Raw genomic sequence first — 18,621 nt, forward strand, 5'->3', positions numbered from 1 at the left:
AGATGTGGGTGGTCAAGCCCTGGCATCTCTAGGGGTTTGTTATCCCCCCACCCCCCATGTCACCCAGCCTGGCACTCCAAGATGCTGAACTGAGGTTTTCACTCCCTGGAAGACAGCTGGGAGGCAGGATTCCTGGCTTCTGATCTGGCCTGGCTGCCCATGGACTTGTGTTTTGTCCCCAACCAGTGCCAGTGTGGGGCAGGGAGAGGCACCAAGACACTTCCACTGATTTCCTTCTCTAGTTCTCCACCTGGAGGGCCTCTCCTAATCTCTGGCTTCAGTACTAGAAAGGTTTAAAGCACCTCCCCCACTGACCTGCCACCCTCACACTGGCCAGTTTCCCAGAATCCACTTGTCCAAGTCCTCCTCTTCTGGGATAATCTATGCAGAGACTGAGGGCTGAGAAATTTTTCCAAGGCTAAGTTCCAAAAAAATTGGGGGGAGGGGCAAGCCCTCAACCATAAATAATGTGACCCGGGCGGGCACCAGCCACAGTGATCGCAAGGATGGCTGTGGAGGTGGGGAGGCCCAGCAGGGTTCGCTTCAGCCTGCCACCCAGCCCGCAGCTGAACGGGCAGTGGGGCCAGAGGAAGCCCTGGTGTCGAGCCCTGGTGTCGACCCCTGATGGAGCAGTGAGGAGACCCAGGAACACCTGGGTGGGTCTTGGCAGGAGGAAGGGCGGGGACAAGAATGCAGGATTATGAGGAATGTGGGATTATAAGAAACCAAAGCTGGGCAGGTGTGGCAAGCCGTGAAGGAGGAAGGACTCCCACTGGCCCCTCACATTTTTAGCTTGGGTGGGGCCGGACCTATGACGGGGTAGGTTGAATTTCCTAAGGTTAGAGGGAGCCAGGAATCTATCTGTGATGAGAGGTACAAGGTCCCCTGAGGTACCGTGGGCAGATACGGAGGTCCCAGGAGGGAGTAGTCACATTAAATCCCTCACTCCCCACACCAATTCCTGGGTCCGTGTACAGCTCTTTTGGTATAGCCCGAGGAAGCCACAAGATTAAGAATCTTGGTTCTTCCATTCCATGCCCTTTCTCCTGTGGGAGTCAGGGTCCCTCAAGCACCCTCATTCCAAAAGGCTGAGAGGGGGTGGCAAGTTGGGAATTTTCCATAAGGACCTTGCTGCCCCCTTCTGGCTGTTAGAGGAAAAGCAGACTCTGGCTTTTCAGATAAAGAATCAATCCCTGGTGATAGTGGTGAGGGGCAGGACTTAGGGCCCCTGTCCTGAGTCGTGTCCGCCCCCCCCCCCCCCAGTGTCAGAGGACAGAGATCTATCTGCCACACACCCAGATACTGCTGCCCTTTTGACCTCAGTTCCCACGGGCTCCCCAGGGTCCCCTGTGTGCCCTTCTTTGACCTCACCTGCTCAGGACGTGTGACTGATCGGAAATGAGAATAAAAGCATTTACTAAGACACCTGAACTGTTTGCTTGTGGCCTCCGCCGGCCTTTGTAGAGCGTGTGAAGTGTCACTCAGCAGTGGGATGTAGCTTTCGTGCAGAAGCTCGCTGTAATTCCCATCTTTGTTTTCGTGGGGGGAAGGTGAGGAGGGGTCCTCGTACTCAGTTACACCCTTTCCTGAGAGCCTTCTGCAGACAGACCCAAACTTGCCTGGTCTGTGAGAGCCTGCCTTTTCCGGGCCCTTCTGGCAGAGGAGCCTTCCTTATTTTGAGCAAAAGTGTTTCCTTTAAGTGGAGTATCCAGGCATCCCCCAAAGCCGCAGCTTTGAACCTGTAAAACTCGAGCTGCGGGCGAGTGGGGTGTGTGTGTGTGTGTGTGTGTGTGTGTGTGTGTGTGTGTGTGTGTGTGCACCCCAGAGCCACACAGCTTACAGCACATGGGCAGAAGCACCGTTTGAGAGCAGGGGGGTAGAGATCTACGCCAACCCTTTTATTTTACATAAGAGGAAATAGAAGCAAAAGTTTCAGTGTCCAGCCCAAGCTTACGAACAAATTACCACCTGGGACGAATCAGTAAATGATTCTGTCCAAAGGTTCCATGAGTGACAGATAGTTTGTTTTTGTTGTGTTGTTTTGTTTTGTTTGTGTTTTTTTGTTTGTTTTTTACTTTTTGGGTTTTTGGGGTTTTGTTTTTTGTTTTTTGTTTTTTTGGTTTTTGGTGTGTTTTTGTTTTTGTTTTTTGTTGGGTTTTTTTTGGTTTTTCGAGACAGGGTTTCTCTGTGTAGTTTTAGTGCCTGTCCTGGATCTCATTCTGTAGACCAGGCTCTGTGTCCCTAGTGCTGGGATTAAAGGTGTGCTCCATCTCTGCCTGGCCAAGTGATGGATAGTTTTATGTCAACTTGACACAAACTAAAGCCAGAGAGGAGGAACCTCAATTGAGAAAAGGCCTCTGTAAGATCGGGCTGTAGGCAAGCCTGTAGGGCAGTTTCTTAATTAATGATTGATGGGGAAGGGCCCAGGCCATTGTGAGTGGTGCCATTCATGCGCTGGTGGTCCTGGGTTCTGGAAAGCAGGCTGAGCAAGCCAGTAAGCAGCACCCTCCACGGCCTCTGCATCAGCTCCTGCCTCCAGGTTCCTGCCCCATTTGAGTCCTGTCCTGACTTCCTTCCATGATGAACAGTGATGTGGAAGTGTAAGCCGAATGAACCCTGGCCTCCACAACTTGCTTTTGGTCATGGTGTTTCCAAGTATGTGGGAGGGGACATGATCACACTGGGGGAGAATATTATCCAATAGAAATTCATCTGGGGGCTGGGCACTCGGGGGGGGGGGGGGGCAGAGCCAGGCAGATCTCTGTGAGTTCGAGGCCAGCCTGGTCTACAGAGCGAGATCCAGGACAGGCACCAAAACTACACAGAGAAACCCTGTCTTGAAAACTATCTGGGGCCAGGAAAGAAGTGGTAGCAGGAGTCAGGGATGGTGGAACATTAGTAGCTTGCATTAGGCAGCCGGTGCGTACAAAGCATGCCAAAGCAGAGGACGCACAACAGCCTCAAGTCCTGAGGAAACACTCCTCCTTCTCTTCCTTCTTCTCTCCTTCCTTCCTTTTTCTTCTTCCCTCCCTCTCTTCCTTCCTTCCTGTTTTTTGATTGTTCTGTTTGAGATAAGAGTCTCAGGTTAAGAGCACCGACTGCTCTTCCAGAGGTCCTGAGTTCAATTCCCAGCATCCACGTGGTGGCTCACAACCATCTGTAATGAGATCTGGCACCTTCTTCTGTATACATAATAAATAAATCTTAAAAAAAAAAAAAAAAAAAAAAGAAAAAATGAGAGGTAAACAAAGAGTCTCACCGTGTAGCCCAGGCTGGCCTCGAACTCACAGTCTTACTGCCCTGAGCTGGGATTATATGCATGTATCACCCTGTCTGGCCTGTACATATTCATTAATGGAACCCTAGAAAGAACCAGTGCTGAGATAGAGTACAGGGGACCTGGGGACCTCTGACTCAGGCCTCTGATGGAGCAGGAATGGTGGGGAGGGAGGGATGGAGCGGTCTAGGTTGGGGAGAGGGAACACTGGACTCCTGGGCTTCTCCCAGCCACCACAGCCTTCAGCCTCCTCCTCTCATCCCCTGACTGTCTCCATCAGTCTCCTGGGGCTGCTGTAACCAACGGTCATGAACTGGGTAGCTTAAGACAACAGAAATGGTCTGTTCCACCCCAGTTGTGGAGGCCTGAGGCATGCTCGTGCCCTTGGGCGGTACTGAGGACTGCTAGTTTTCTTTACCACCGTCTTCCAGACTCTACCTGCTTCATCCCGAGGACTCTCCCCTGCCTCTCCTCCTCCTGCTTGAACCTATAGCCTGCTGCACATCAGGATGATGGGCTCAGGACCAGATCCTCCTTCTAGAAAAAGACCCAGTTTCCACGAGGTCCCATGCACACATATGGGGTTGAGGACTAGGACATATCCAGGTGGACCACTGTCAGCCCACTACACAACCCACTCCCTCTGGAGGCAGCTGCTGACTCCACTCCCTCCCCTATGGCTGAGAGCCTTCATTCCCATTGCCAGTAAGGCTGGACAAATCTCACAGCCTGGCCCAGCTCACATATACCATCCATCTCTACTCAAGTATGTCTTGAGTAGAAAACCTGCTTGCTGACTCCTGGACCATGCCCTCCTACACCCCACAGAGAGTCAAGACACTTTCTTCCCAGCCCACAACCCCAGCCCCCTCCATTCTCTTTTCTGGGAAAAACCCCTTCAAAAGCAGCAGCCTTGCTGCCCCTTACCGTAACACCTCTAGTGCCTTTTGCTGGCTGCTGCCTCTTCTCTCTCGAGCCCTTATATAAGTAGCCCAAGTGCCCTGGGCTACCATGCTGGAGAGACCATGGGCAGGTACTCTCCCAGGAGCGGCAGCTCAGCCTTCCTGCCATGCTCACCAAGGTGGCAGCCACATGAGAAAGAAGCCAATTTGGAAGCGGCCACTCTAACTTCAGCTGCTTCTGGCTCAGGCACTTGAGTCTTCCGGGCTGAGGTCCAGGATGTCATGGCACGTGGATGAATCTGTCCTGTCCAAATTCCTAACCCACAGACCCTATGAGCACAGTTAAATGGCATGGTGTCGGGGTGTATCATGTAGTACAGGTCGGATGAAGAAAGAAGGTGCTCCAAGATGAAATTTTAAGGCCTATGTGGCAGCAGGAAGATCCAGCCTCTTCTGATGGACTGAACCCCAAACAGCCGTACAAATGTATATTTATTGAAAGTTACACAAAGTATTTCCTCATACCAAGGTCCCTAATCTTAATTCACATGTCTTACTGAAGGAGAGCATCACATGCCTCCATGACTCTAGTCCTTTATTATGTATCGTGTGCAACACACAATAATACAAGAGCCTCAGGTGTGTCACAGACCAAAGTCATGGGATGGCTGCAAAGCTCCTTCTGCAAAACAATCACTGTTTTCCACAAGGATTCTTCAAGGTCAAAGCACTTCTGAAAAAAAAAAAAAGTTGTTCATTCTGATATCTACCCCATACAGCATGGTTTTGGGCCACTAAGTCTAAAGTCATTTGCCAGGCAGCAGGTCCCCAAAATCATATGCTGTGTGGGGGTGGCATATGAGGGACTCGAAAATGTGTCTTCCTAGTTCAGACTGAGAGGGATCTTATTCAAACCAACCCGGAGGAGAGCTGATTTAGATGTAATTCTAGACCTCAGGCCTGAGGCTGTGCTGGAATGGGATGGGATCTGGGGAGGTCTTGGTGGGGAGTGAGTGTATTTTTGCTGAGCTGGAGGCTAAACTGGAGCATTTAAAAGAATGGCTCCAAATTCTTTGCTCAGTGGAATGTGCTGGAAGTGATATGTGTGAGTCTCGAGAGTTCTCTGGCCCATCGATTTCAGCAGTAGTTCTAAGCAAACTCTGACCGGCCCTCCATGGTTCACACGCTTTCTCTTAAGCAAGTCACCATGGCGTTGAGGTAGAAGGCGCTGCTCTGATTGGTTGTGAGATATGTATTTGCCCCCAGCAACCACGAAGTGCAGGCCTGAAACACCGGAACTGGGGGTGGAGACAAGGAGACTCTGGGAGCTCACTGGCTGGCCAGCTTAGCAGAAATGGTAAGCTTGCAGTTCAGTGAGAGATCTTGTCTCAAGGTAATAGGGTAGAAAGAGACAGAGCACTGGTTCTCATCCTGTGGGTCACGACCCCTTTGGGAGTCACATAACAGATATCCTGCATATTAGCTATTTATATTATGATTCATAACAGCAGCAAAATCACAGTTATGAAGTAGCAAAGAAAACAATTTTTGTGGTTGGGGCTCACCACATGAGGAACTGTATTAAAGGGTTGCAGAGTTAGGAAGGTTGAGAACCACTGATACAGAGGATGCTATCCAATGTCCTGCTTTGGCCTACATATGTGCATGTTACCTACAAATTTCATGTGCATGCCCCATCTCTCTCTCTCTCTCTCTCTCTCTCTCTCTCTCTCTCTCTCTCTCTCTCTCTCTCTCTCTCTCACACACACACACACACACACACACACACACGGGAATGGCTAGCTGCCTAGTGTAGTTGGAGCACATGGGATATGGAAGCGAGTGGGGAGTGAACTACAGAAGAGACATGTTATGGAGAACCTGCCATGACTGCCAAGGAAGGGAACTCAACTCTGCTGGCAGAAGGCACATGGAAAGTGGCTAAGTAGAGGCATAACGGAGTCAGATCAGTGTTTGAGAAACCACTCTGAAAGACCATTCATTCTCTGACTAGAAATCGTATTTCCAGATGTATAGTTGGAAGTTTCTCTGGTCCTGCCCTGCCCCCCACCCCTGCGTCCCACAGCCACTTGGTCCCAAGTAAAGACACAGAGGCTTATATTATTTACAAACTGTATGGCCTATGGGTCAGCTTATATTAGCTAGCTCTTTCAACTTAATTCAACCCATTCCTATTAATCTATACGCTGTCACGTGACCATGGCGTTACAGGTCTGCTGGCATCTTGTTGCTCCTTCGGCAGCTGCTGGCATCTCCCTCGACTCCACGCTCTCGTCTTTAGCTTGGATGGCACCGCCTAACCTCATCCTGCTCTGCCATAGGCCAATGCAGCTTTATTTATCAACCAATCAGAGTAACACATATTCACAGCATACACAAAGACATCCCACAGCATAGATGTTCATCCTAAATAAATAATTTCCAAGGAGGAACAGGGTTGTTCACAGGAATATTATTCATAGGCGTAAAAGTTGGGGCAAGTAAATATTAAATAATAAAGGCTGCTCAACAAACTGTAGTGTGCATTCCATTAAACATTTATCAGCCACAAAAAATTATGAAACAGGTAAACATTTACACAGTGCTCTATAGTTTGAATATGAAATGCCTCCCACAGGCTCCTGTGTTGGTGCTAATTTTTGGGGTGCTCAGGAGCTTTGAGGTCAGGCCTAGATGCAGGAAGCAGGCACTTAGGGGAACACTGCTAGAATGCAACAGGCAAGGCCTCTCGTCTAATTCCCAACGGAGTTCAAATCTCTCACATCCGTAGTCTTTGCCATCTACACCCCTGTCGGCATTCTAGTCTTCGGGGCTCCCAGGATCACTCCTGGGCCCCATGACAGCGTTCTGAGCCCCAGGACTAGATCTTGCCTCACCTTTTCCATTTTCTCTCCGCTCTCTGCCTTCCACAAAGCTGGCTGCTCTCCAATGTGCTCCCACCATGGCGCTCAGCCTCGACTCAGGCTCACAGAAATGGAAAGAGCTAACCCCAGGGCAAGGCCGCCGAGTCAGTTGGTCAAATACAGCCTTCTCAGCTTGAGCTGTGGTGTCAGATATTTTGCCACAAAAAGCCTAACACTGGCCGGGCGGTGGTGGTGCACACCTTTAATCCTAGCACTCGGGAGGCAGAGGCAGGCGGATCTCTGTGAGTTCGAGGCCAGCCTGGTCTACAGAGTGAGTTTCCCAGGAAAGACGCAAAGCTACACAGAGAAACCCTGTCTCGAAACACACACACAAAAAAAAGCCTAACACTGAAAATCAATAGTGGCAGCAAGACTGTGTCTATGATGGCACAGTCATATGGATCCTAAGCCTTTCTGGTTATTTTGCAGGAGGGATTTGGTAAAGTTTAACCAGGCTAGAAAAAGCTTAGGGTGCTCTACTGGGGCTTACTGAGTGATCCTGGGAGCTCAAAAGACCAGAACGCTGACGAGGATGTAGACAGAAAAGACTATGGACATGAGAAATTAGAACTGTTGGGAATTTAGACCATAGACCATTCCTGTTACATTCTGGCAATGAACCTGTCAATATTTTGTCCATTCCCTAAGACTTTGAGAGAGGCTGAGTTAAAAGGTAATGGTCTAATTAATAAGGTGGGGGAAATTTCAAGGGAACCCAACACTCGGGCTGTGGCATTGATATTACTCGTTGCTTTTAGTCGAGTTTACAGTACTGAGAATTATGACCAAAAAGGAGAGGGAAAAGGTTTTTTAAAACTTGCAGTGTTTCCAGAAAAGAAGTATGTATAGGGGCTGGAGAGAAGGCTCAGTCATTAAGAGAATTTGCTGCTTTTGCAGAGGATCTGAAGGGGCCTGCAGAGAGCAGGAAAGGAAATGTACCTGCACATGTCAGGAAGCAGAGAGGGAAAGGCTGCAGCCTCCGAGAAACCAGCAAAGGAACGTGCCACAGGAGAAGGGAAGCCTGCTGCATTAGCAATTTGAACCTGCTTCATTCCATAAAGAGCAAAGGGAGACAGCAACCCATTTGAACAAAAACCCAATGAAAGAAAAAGAGAGGTGTAAAGTTGGTACCAAAGAAATGTGTGATGGCTGAAGAGGTTGAGGCCTTTAAAAAGAAACTAAGTATTTTTGCATTGGGAAAATAGGAAAGACATCTTGGGCTCATCACAGGAATTGACTGGACCTCACCAACTGCAGTTCAAGGATGGAATGGAGAAGCTTCGCTGAGAGGGTGGAGCCTTCTGCTGAGAGGGCGGGGCCTTCTGCTGAGAGGGCGGGGCCTAAGCTGCCACAGCGCCTCCAGAAAGAGGAAAATGTCAGGAACACGGACGCAGCCAGGAGGCTATAGGTGCAGGGCTAGCCAAGTCCTCTGGCACTTACATCATGCCATTGTGTGCCCTGGAAGCCAGACACGGAACTACAGGCTCGAATGTTTGTCGTGTTGTGTGTCCATCTTGTTTTGCCCTGATTCTTCCTTGCCATTCCTGTTCATCCTTTTTCCAATGGAAATATGCACACTGTGCCACAGATTTTGAAAGTACATATGAAACCTTAGATTCAGAAATATAGGATAGCTAGAATATCTTTAATTTTGCCAAATACAAATAGACTAGACATTGTAACTATAATTCTTGCTTGATAACTGTTTATTACATATAATTTTATTTATATTATTTTATATATTATATTCATTTATTATATTATATTATAAAACTAATAATATATAATAATATTTATATATATTAAAGTTAAAACCTTTCTTTTTGATTAGATAAAATAGGGGAAGTAGTGGGAGTTGTCTTTCTGTACGCTGTGAATATATGTTGCTCCCATTGGTTAATAAATAAAGCTGCTTTGGCCTATGGCAAAGCAGCTTAGAAGCAGGAGGGAAATCCAAGGAGAGAGATAGGAAAGAGAAAGGTGGAGTCTGGAGAGACACCAGCTGCCACCCAAGGAGCAACATGCCAGTAGACCAGTAAAGACACAGAACACATGGCAAAACAGATTAATAGAAATGGGTTAATTTAAGATATAAGAGCTACCTAGCAAGAAGCCTGCCATTGGCCATACAGTTTGTAAATAATATTAAGCCTCTGAGTGATTATTTTATAAGCAGCTGAGGGACTGGGGGGTTGGGCGGGACCGGAGAAAACTTTCAACTACATACATTATTTTCTTTCTGATTCTACAGTGGTGTAGAATTTGCCTTAAGAGAGTTTGCCTTAAGTCTCAAGAGACATAAACCTTGGATTCCTGGAGAGTGATGCAGCTTTCAAGACTATGAGGATCCTTGGAGATGGGCTAATCACATTTTGTACTGTGAGATAGACACAAGCCTTTGTGAGGTCATGAATGGGATACTGCTGTTTAAAGAGATATATTTTGGTGTCAAGTTGACAGGGGATAGACTCATAATGGTTAGCTTCGATTGACAGCTTTGGATAGAGAAGTACCCGGGAGTTTAGTAGACTCATCTGAAGGGGCTGTGAAGTGTTCCAGATGCGATTAACCTCAGGAAACCCACACTGAGTATGGCTGGTGCCATCCCATCATCTGGGGACCTGGACAGAATAAGGAGTGGGGAGGAAGCATCCAGCTAGTGCAGGCATTTTCTCTCTGCTTCCCAGGCTCGTGATGTGAGCTGTACTCTGCCAGCCCTTCCTGAAATGGACCGAAACCACTGAAGCCAGAATAACTCTCTCTCGAGTGCTCGCATCAGGCATTTTGTCAGTGACTAGGACCGAGCACAGACTCACAAAACTGAGTGATGCTCAATTAAAAAGCAAATTACAAGGGGTCGGTGGACCTGGAGAGTTTTCTCTCCGGGTTCCACCAAGCCCCGGCAGTCCGACAGCCCACTTATAAAATAAACACACAGACACTTATATTATTTAAACTGTTTGGCCTAATGGCTCAGGCTTCTTGTTAACTGTTCTTATATCTTAAATTAATCCACTTCCATTAATCTATACCTTGCCACGTGGCTTGTGGCTTACTGGCATCTTCACATGCTTCTTGTCATGGCGGCGGCTGGCAGTGTCTCCTTCCTCTGCCTTCCACTTCCCAGAATTCTCCTCTCTCCTTGTCCCACCTATACTTCCTGCCTGGCTACTGGCCAATCAGTGTTTTATTTATTAACCAATCAGAGCAACACATTTGACATTTGTCGGTAAGTTCAGTGGTTCAGTGGTTAAGAGCACTGGCTGCTCTTCCAGAGGACCCGGGTTCAATTCCCAGCACCCACATGGTGGCTCACAACTGTCTGTAACTCAAATTTCCAGAGTCCTGCCACCCTCTTCTGGCCTCTGTGAGCACCAGGCACCGAAGTGGTGCAGAAGCATACATGAAAGCAAAACATACACATAAAATAAAAGCAATAAAAAAATTACAAAGTAATATGTATAGTCCTATTTTAATGAAAAATATTTTTGCCGGGCGGTGGTGGCGCACGCCTTTAATCCCAGCACTCGGGAGGCAGAGCCAGGCGGATCTCTGTGAGTTCGAGGCCGGCCTGGGCTACCAAGTGAGTTCCAGGAAAGGCGCAAAGCTACACAGAGAAACCCTGTCTCAAAAAACCAAAAAAAAAAAAAAAAAAAAAAAAGAAAAGAAAAGAAAAATATTTTTATAACTCTTCCTTATAATCAAATGCCAACTAATAAAGTTTTTTAAATTTATTTCATGTGCATTGGTGTTTTGTCTGCAGTATGCCTGTGTGAAGGTGTAGGATCCCCTGGGACTGGAGTTACAGACAGTTCTGAGCTGCCATGTGGGTGCTGGGAATTGAACCCGGGTCCTCTGGCAGAGCAGCCGGTGCTCTCAACCACTGACCATCTTCTTGCTCCCTCCAACTAATAACATAAAAGGAAGAAAATAATTATAAAAGTATCACATCGCAAAGATCAAAGTGTGACTGACTGGCCAAGAACCATCAACGGATGTGAAAACTTTTCCATCAGACTTTGACAGAGACTTGTTTCTCTTCCTGTGGTGCTGGGGATAGAGCCAGGGAAGCCAGAGAGCACTCTACTGCAGAAAGGTAGTTCCGGTCTTTGTGTTTTCTTGGTGGGTTTTTTTTTTTCTTTTTTTTTTTTTTTTTTGAGACAGGATCTCATTACCCCGGTTGGCCTCCCACGCATGCTCCTCCCACCTCTGCTCACAGACCTGAGTGCTGGGATCACAGACCTGAACCGCTTCCTTTTGTTTAAGCAGCTTTGTTGGTAAACAGTTCACGAATGGATATTTCACTCTTTTAACATGCTCCGTCAAGTATCCGAAAAGTGACACAACCATCACAACCTAATTGTTGAGAGTCTTTGCTCCTGTTCTCATTACAGTGAGCACCCCGTCCCTCCATCATGCCTCCTCAACCACTGCAGCCAATAATTTATTTCCTGCCTTCAGAGACTTCCTTTCTGCCTTCCCTCCCTCCTTCCTCCTTCCTTCCTTCCCTTCCTCCTTTCTTCCCTTTCTCCTTCCTTCCTTTCTGTCTTTTTTTTAGACAGAGTCTCATTAGCCCAGGCTGTCCGTGAACTCACCAGGTAGCCAAGGATTACCTGCAGGATCCTCCGATGCCCATCTCTTGAGTGCTTGGTTACAGGTGTTGCCAACACATCCAGTCTTATGCAGCACTAAGGACTGACCTGGGGCATCCTGAATGCTCAGAAGAAACTCCACCAAGTGAGCTATTCCCATCTAGAAATTTACTTAGTTTGAATATTTCATAAAATATTCTACCGTATAAATCTACCATGTTTTATAAATCAATTGAGAGACATTTAGGTTATTATTTTTTTCTATATGTAATAATATTGCTATGGATATTCTTGTACTTTTTTTTTTTCTTTTTGGTTTTTCGAGACAGGGTTTCTCTATATAGCTTTGGAGCCTGTCCTGAAACTCACTCTGTAGCCCAGGCTGGCCTCCAACTCACAGAGATTTGCCTGCCTCTGCCTCCTGAGTGGTGGGATTAAAGGAGTGCGCCACCACCACCCGGCTCTTGTACATTTTTTATGTGGGCATACTTTCTTTTCCTTTAGAAACATATTGGGGACAGGGCTAGGGAGATGGCTCAGTCTTAAGAGCACTGGCTGCACTTCCAGAGGACCACGGTTGGAGTCTCAACATCCACATGGTGGTTCACAACCATCTAACTTCAGTTCCAGGGAAATCAATGACATCTTCCAGGCTCGGTGGGTACCAAGCATGTAAGTGGTCACAGACACACATGCAGGCAAAATACCCATACAGGTAAGATAAAAATACAAATAAATAAACCTAGAAATAGACTTTGCTGGGTCAAACGTTGCATCCTTGCATGGTTCCAGAGATGGACCTGACGGGGGCAGCAAGGGAAAGAAGGAATGACAGACACTTACCAGACAGAAAGCTGGAACAGAGTGGACTGGGCTCTTGGATGGAGAAACCTCAGCACCCTGGAAGCTCAGTGTGTTTATTACACAGAGAGATGGCGTTATTGTGTATGGCTGAACAAAGAGCGGGGTTTACGGTAAAAAGCTGGATCAAGGAGGCAGTTAAGTTGATCTCAGTAAGAGGCTGGCAGGAAGCAATCTTCAGGACCTAGACACCAGGAGAAAGCTCCAGAGGACATCCTCTGCACACTCTGTCAATGTCTGCCTTGCTGTTTCCCTCTGAACCTCAGCCCTCAGGTGGGGTGGTGGTGGGGTTGCTAATTTGCCATGGTTCTGAGGCTAGGATTCATGGCATGGCCGGCTCATGTCAACAGCACACATTCACTCAGAACTTCACACTCTCAGGGCTTCCTCTGCTCAGGGTCAAATGTGTCTGTGTTTAACCTTTTGAAGAAATGCTAAGAAATATTACATGCTTCCAAAACGGCAGGACCACTTTAGACTCCTACCAACACGGTGTTCTGATTTCTCCAACACCCAGGCAATTCCTGACTGCCTCAGCCATTGTGGTGAGTGAAGTGTCTCGCTGTGGATTTGCATTCACTAGTAATTAGTATTTATTTGGGGTTCACAAATAAACTCTTTCCACGGATTAATTTTTTATTACAAAATAGAAAATTATAACATGACAGCAACTAGATTCTACCATAATCACGAATCTAAGTTAACATGGCAAATGATGGCACAAGTTGATGCCATGTGCTAGAAAAGACACAAGTCTACTTACAAGATAACTGCTGGGAGTGTGGCATGCACCTCTGAGCCCGTCATTCCAGATGCGCCGGCAGGAGGAGGATCACGAGTTCCAGATGAGCTATGCGATGAGATCTTTCAGAGAATCAAGGCCTGGGAGCATAGCTCAGTGGTGGAGTGCTTGTCTAACACACACACACACACACACACACACACACACACACGTCTCTGGGTTCAATCTCTAGCACTGGAAAAACAAAACTCAATAAAACATCATTCCAAAGCCCGAGTCTCAGCTGCAAGAAACATTAGACATAGTCAGATGAAGGCTATCCTGCCAACTGATTAGCTTATATCCTCAAAGATGTTCTAGAATGTACACCCATATGAAACCCTCGAAATATTCTTTCTTTGGTGCTGTCTTCAAAGGAGAACATTCCCACAGTTGTATTTGAATAACATTAAAGGCTTTATTTGTCTAATGTTTATTGAATATACACACACATTTTATATTTGCTTACAAATAGTGGGGGATCATAGAGGGATATACATTAAAATGTTAATCGTGGGAGCTGGAGAGAGCTCTGTCAGTAAAGTGCTTGCAAGAGGACCTGAACCCACATTAAAAAGATGCTGTGGCTGCAGGCTTGTGAGTCCAGTGCTGAGGAGAAAGAGACACATGGACTCCAAAGATCACTGGAGATCAGTGAGTTCCAGGCCAGTGAGAACCCTTGTCTTAAAAGAAGACAATGGCTGGAGAGATGGCTCTGTGGTTAAGAGCACTGGCTGCTCTTCCAGAGGACCTGGGTTCGATTCTAGCACCCACAGGATGGCTCACAATGGTCTGTAACTCCAGTCCCAGGGGATTAAATACCCTCTATGACTGCCACAGATACAGATACCAGGCATGCATGTGGTACATAGACACACATACAGGTAAAACATCCCTACACATAAACAATTTCAAAAAATATCAGGATAAGCATGTGGAGGCCCACAAAGGTTCCTAGTGAGATCTGAGCTTGCTTTACCAGCAGGGCTGCATAAGAGGATGGTTGGACCATGGACCTGGGTGGACCACGGACCATGGGTTTGGAAGGGTCTACACTTGGTTGTATCTAGCAAGGGGGAGGTCTTTTGCCTCACCACTTGGCATTGTTATAAAAAGCCCTTTTGAATAAAGTTCTGGGCCAGTGGATAAGGATCCAGGCCCTCCCGAGCTATCCTGTGTTTCTGTCTCCCCTCTCCCCTCTATCCTTCTATATAAATATTTCTCACTTCTACCTCCTCAAGAGTACCCTGGGGTAAAAGTGGGAGCAGGTCCCCCATATAGGCAGCACTTGAGAAACAAGAGCTGAGGGTGACTTCTAATCTCCATATGCATGTACACACACCTATGCACACACACACATACATACATACATACATACACACACACACATTTATGGTTATCTGAAGAAAGTAGGTAAGACTAGGTCTTTTCTGCATACTGTCTACTAAATTTTCTATACTGAATTTATAATTTAAAAAAATTTTTACTTATATTTTATGTATGCATGTTCTGCATGTATACCTGTGTGCCAGAAGAGGGCATCAGATCCTATTATAGATGGTTGTGAGCCACCATGTGGTTGCTGAGAATTAAACCCAGGCCCTCTGGAAGGGCAGCCAGTGCTTTTAACCGTTGAGCCATCTCTCCAGCCCCCTGAATTTATAATTTTTACTAAAGGATTTATTAATGTTTCTATACTGAATGATTATATAACTTACATAATAAAATATATTCTAAAAGGAAGTTTAAAAATTACATAAATACAGCTGGGTGTGGTGGCTCATGCCTGTAATTCTAGTAACAGGAAGCTGAAACAGAAAGATCGTGAGTTCAAGGCCAGCCTGGGTGACACAGTAAGTTCCAGGTTAAGCAGGATTACAGAGCAAGCTCCCCCTATACACACACAAGTCAATAAAACAACAAAACAAAACAAAAAAAAACAGAGGAAAAAAAAAGAAAGGAAGGAGAGAGAGGACAGAGAGAGGTGGCCTTACAGCAAGCCTCTCTCCTCGGTACACAACTGTCCTTTCCTGAATATCATGTTCTCTGTCCGCTTTGTAACACTGCAAAAAGTGTGTGCTTGCCTTCTTGAGTGTGTAACTTGTGTGCACTACTTGTGCTCAGGAGTCCATGGAGGCCAAGAGAGGGAACTCTTACTGGAGACACAGGGAGGCTCAAACAACATTCTGAAAAATCCACCGACATTTTCTCTAAGAATCAGAAAGGGGGCTGGAGAGATGCCTCAGAGGTTTAAGAGCACTGCTTGCTCTTCCAAAGGTCCTGAGTTCAATTCCCAGCAACCACATGGTGGCTCACAACCATCTGTAATGAGATCTGGCGCCCTCTTCTGGCCTGCAGGGATACATGCAGACAGAACACTGTATACGTAATAAATAAATAAATCTTTAAAAAAAAAAAAAAAAAAAAAAAAAAAAAAAAAAAAAAGAATCAGAAAGGGAAGCGGAGGGCTCCAGAGACATGGTTCCTAACATTTTCTTTGCCATAGCTTAGGGTGAGCTCCTGGGTTTTTCACTGTAAACTAACACATGTTCATTATTGAAAGCTCAAAATATATTGTATTTGAAGAGAAAAAAAAACACACACACAACAGAGCAGTTATAGGGGATGAGGGGTCGGCTTAGCTAGTAAGACGCTTGCTGCTCAAGCATGAGAAACTGTTCACAGGGTCAAGACTCTAAACTCTGTTCACCACTGAGCTGTGTTGTACACAGTGACTGCTTTGCTTTTCCAGCGCAGTTTTGCAGTTCTGAGTGTTAACTACTGTTGTTAGTTGTTGGCTCACTTTCTGAATTTTCTAAGGCCTCATCAACAGCTCAGCGGGTGGTTCTCCTCTAAGGGGGTAAGCATTCTCTCCGTGTGTCTACATTCATTAGACGTTCCGTTAACTTCGTGTGCTGACGCCCACTGCTCTCCAACGGTCATTTGACTGTTGTGACTGGCACTGGTCACTCTGTAGATCGGACCTAGCTGCTGTCCAGGGCTGCTCCTTCCTCTCCACTCTGTGGCTCTCCTTCACCATTCTCCTCTCTTGGAAACTGCCTTCTAGAGTCTATGAACATCTCTTCTTGGTTTTATAAGTCATAATTCATTTAATTTCTGTATCTTTGTGTGTATGTGTGTGTGTGTGTGTGTGTGTTTGTGCGTGTGCAGGGAGTGTGCGTGCCACAGCACACGTGTGGAGGTCAGAGGACAAGCTGTGGTGTTTACCCTCCATCTTATTTGAGACAAGGTCTGTTGCCCTCCACTGTATGCCCAGGCAAGCTGACTCAAGCTTCTACCTCTGCTCCCGCCTCATCATGGGAGCATTGGGAAGGCAGATGCGTGCTTCACACCCAAACTCAGGTGACTTCTGCGGAGACTCTGGTCCTCATGCTTGCCTCTGGGTCTTCTTCTCTCCAGCGCATTCTCTGAGTCATTTTGGGGGAACACATTCTGCAGCAGCTTCTTAAGAAAGAACTTACAGAAGAAAATGCCTGTGGCTCCTTAAATGTTAGCAGTGTCTTCAATGTGATTTTGCACTTAACTAATCATTTGGCTATATGTAGGATGAAACATTGAAAATCGTTAGATTTTCTGAATTTCTTCTGAATTGTTAGAGCAGGGGTTGGAGAGATGGTCGGAAGTCAAGAGCACTGGTTACTCTTCTAGAGGACTGGAGTTCCATTCCTAGCACCCACACGGCAGCTCAAACTGTCTTAACTCCAGTTTCCAGCGCCCTCTTCTGGTCTCTGTGGGTGCTACACACACAGGGTGCACAGATACACATGCAGACAAAACACCAATGCACATAAAATAAAAGTAAATCTTCTGTTTTGGTTTGGTTTTGATTTTTTGAAACAGGATCTCTCTATGTAGTCCTGGCTATTCTGGAACTCACTATGTAGACCAGGCCGGCTTCGTCCGCATGCCTCTGCCTCTGGAGATTAAAGGCATGTGATTGAAGGCATGTATCACCATACCAGACCCCAAATAAATAAATCTTAAAAAGTTAAAAATAAAATATAATTGTCAGAGCATTGTCCTGCTGCTTCATGCTACCAGCATCTCTGTTTAGAAACCCACTGTTACTATGATTGTGAAGTCTGTTTTGATTCTTGAGTCCGGGTCTTGTGTAGTCCAGGCTGGCCTCAAAAATCACTGTGTAGCCAAGGATGACTCAGAACTTCTGATCCTCCAGCCTCAGCTCCTGAAAACTAGAATTGCAGGCATGTGCCACCACACTTGACTTATGTAGCCCTAGGGATCAATCATAGGACCGTGTGCTTGCTCAGTGAGTAATCTACCGCCTGGGCTGTATTCCCAGCCAAATATCTGCTTTTTAAGTTAATTTTTCATGGCGCTAGATGTATGACTCAGTGGTTAAGAGCACTTTCCTCTCTTGCAAGGACCCCCAGTTCAGTTTCCAACATCCATGTGACCTCTGACAACCCTCTGTAACTCCAGTTCTGGGGATCCAGCGCCCTCTTCTGGCCTCCTCTGGTACCGCATGCACATGGTACACAAATGTACATGCAGACAAACACTCATACACCCAAACAATAAAAATGAATGATTTTATTTGAAGACTCTGTATTCTATTTTCCATCTTTTATCTTTCTTGACCTACTTTGTGGAATACCCAAAAAAAAAGGGCAAGGGAAAGAGACAAAGAGTAGCACCATAGAAAATGCAGCTCCTGTTATAGCAGTGGCGGCGACCACTGCTACTGTTTCTGGGATTACCATTTCATAATTGGTTACTACAGTTAGCACAGTGGAGACCCTGGCAGCAAAAGTAGCTACCACAGTTAGTTAATCTTTCATTCTATTGGGCATAATAAATTTAATTCAGGCCGGGCGGTGGTGGCGCACGCCTTTAATCCCAGCACTCGGGAGGCAGAGCCAGGCGGATCTCTATGAGTTCGAGGCCAGCCTGGGCTACCAAGTGAGTCCCAGGAAAGGCACAAAGCTACACAGAGAAACCCTGTCTCGAAAAACCAAAAAAAAAAAATAAATAAATAAATAAATTTAATTCAATAATTATATACATTTCAATTGGCTTTGAAAATTATAAATATATAAACTCAAGTTCCATTTGCTTTTGGGATACCATCATATAAGGACTCCAGTTTGCAGTAAGGTTCATTAAGGAAGGGAATGGCTCAGTTGCCTTTAGCCTACTGGCGTTGGGTGGGTTAGGACTTCTGTTAGTCTTTTTGTGTCAAACACACAGATTGCAAGCCCAGCGCCACTTTGAGATCTTTGGCAGCAGTTAACTCTGGAGC

The 18,621-nt window shown here is 46.3% G+C and overlaps 1 protein-coding gene across 1 annotated transcript in view; it reads left to right on the forward strand.

Annotated features, from left to right (window-relative positions):
- The first annotated feature begins 506 nt into the window (after positions 1 to 506).
- Bcdin3d (BCDIN3 domain containing RNA methyltransferase) overlaps positions 507 to 18,621 on the forward strand; it is a 34,732-nt gene continuing 16,617 nt past the window's right edge. Inside the window, exon 1 of the mRNA XM_059247980.1 lies at positions 507 to 632. Coding sequence (XP_059103963.1) covers positions 507 to 632 — 126 coding nt within the window. The remainder of the gene's footprint in view (positions 633 to 18,621) is intronic.

The sequence above is a fragment of the Peromyscus eremicus genome, chromosome 20 (genome assembly GCF_949786415.1).
Source record: "Peromyscus eremicus chromosome 20, PerEre_H2_v1, whole genome shotgun sequence".
Classification (NCBI taxonomy): domain Eukaryota; kingdom Metazoa; phylum Chordata; class Mammalia; order Rodentia; family Cricetidae; genus Peromyscus; species Peromyscus eremicus.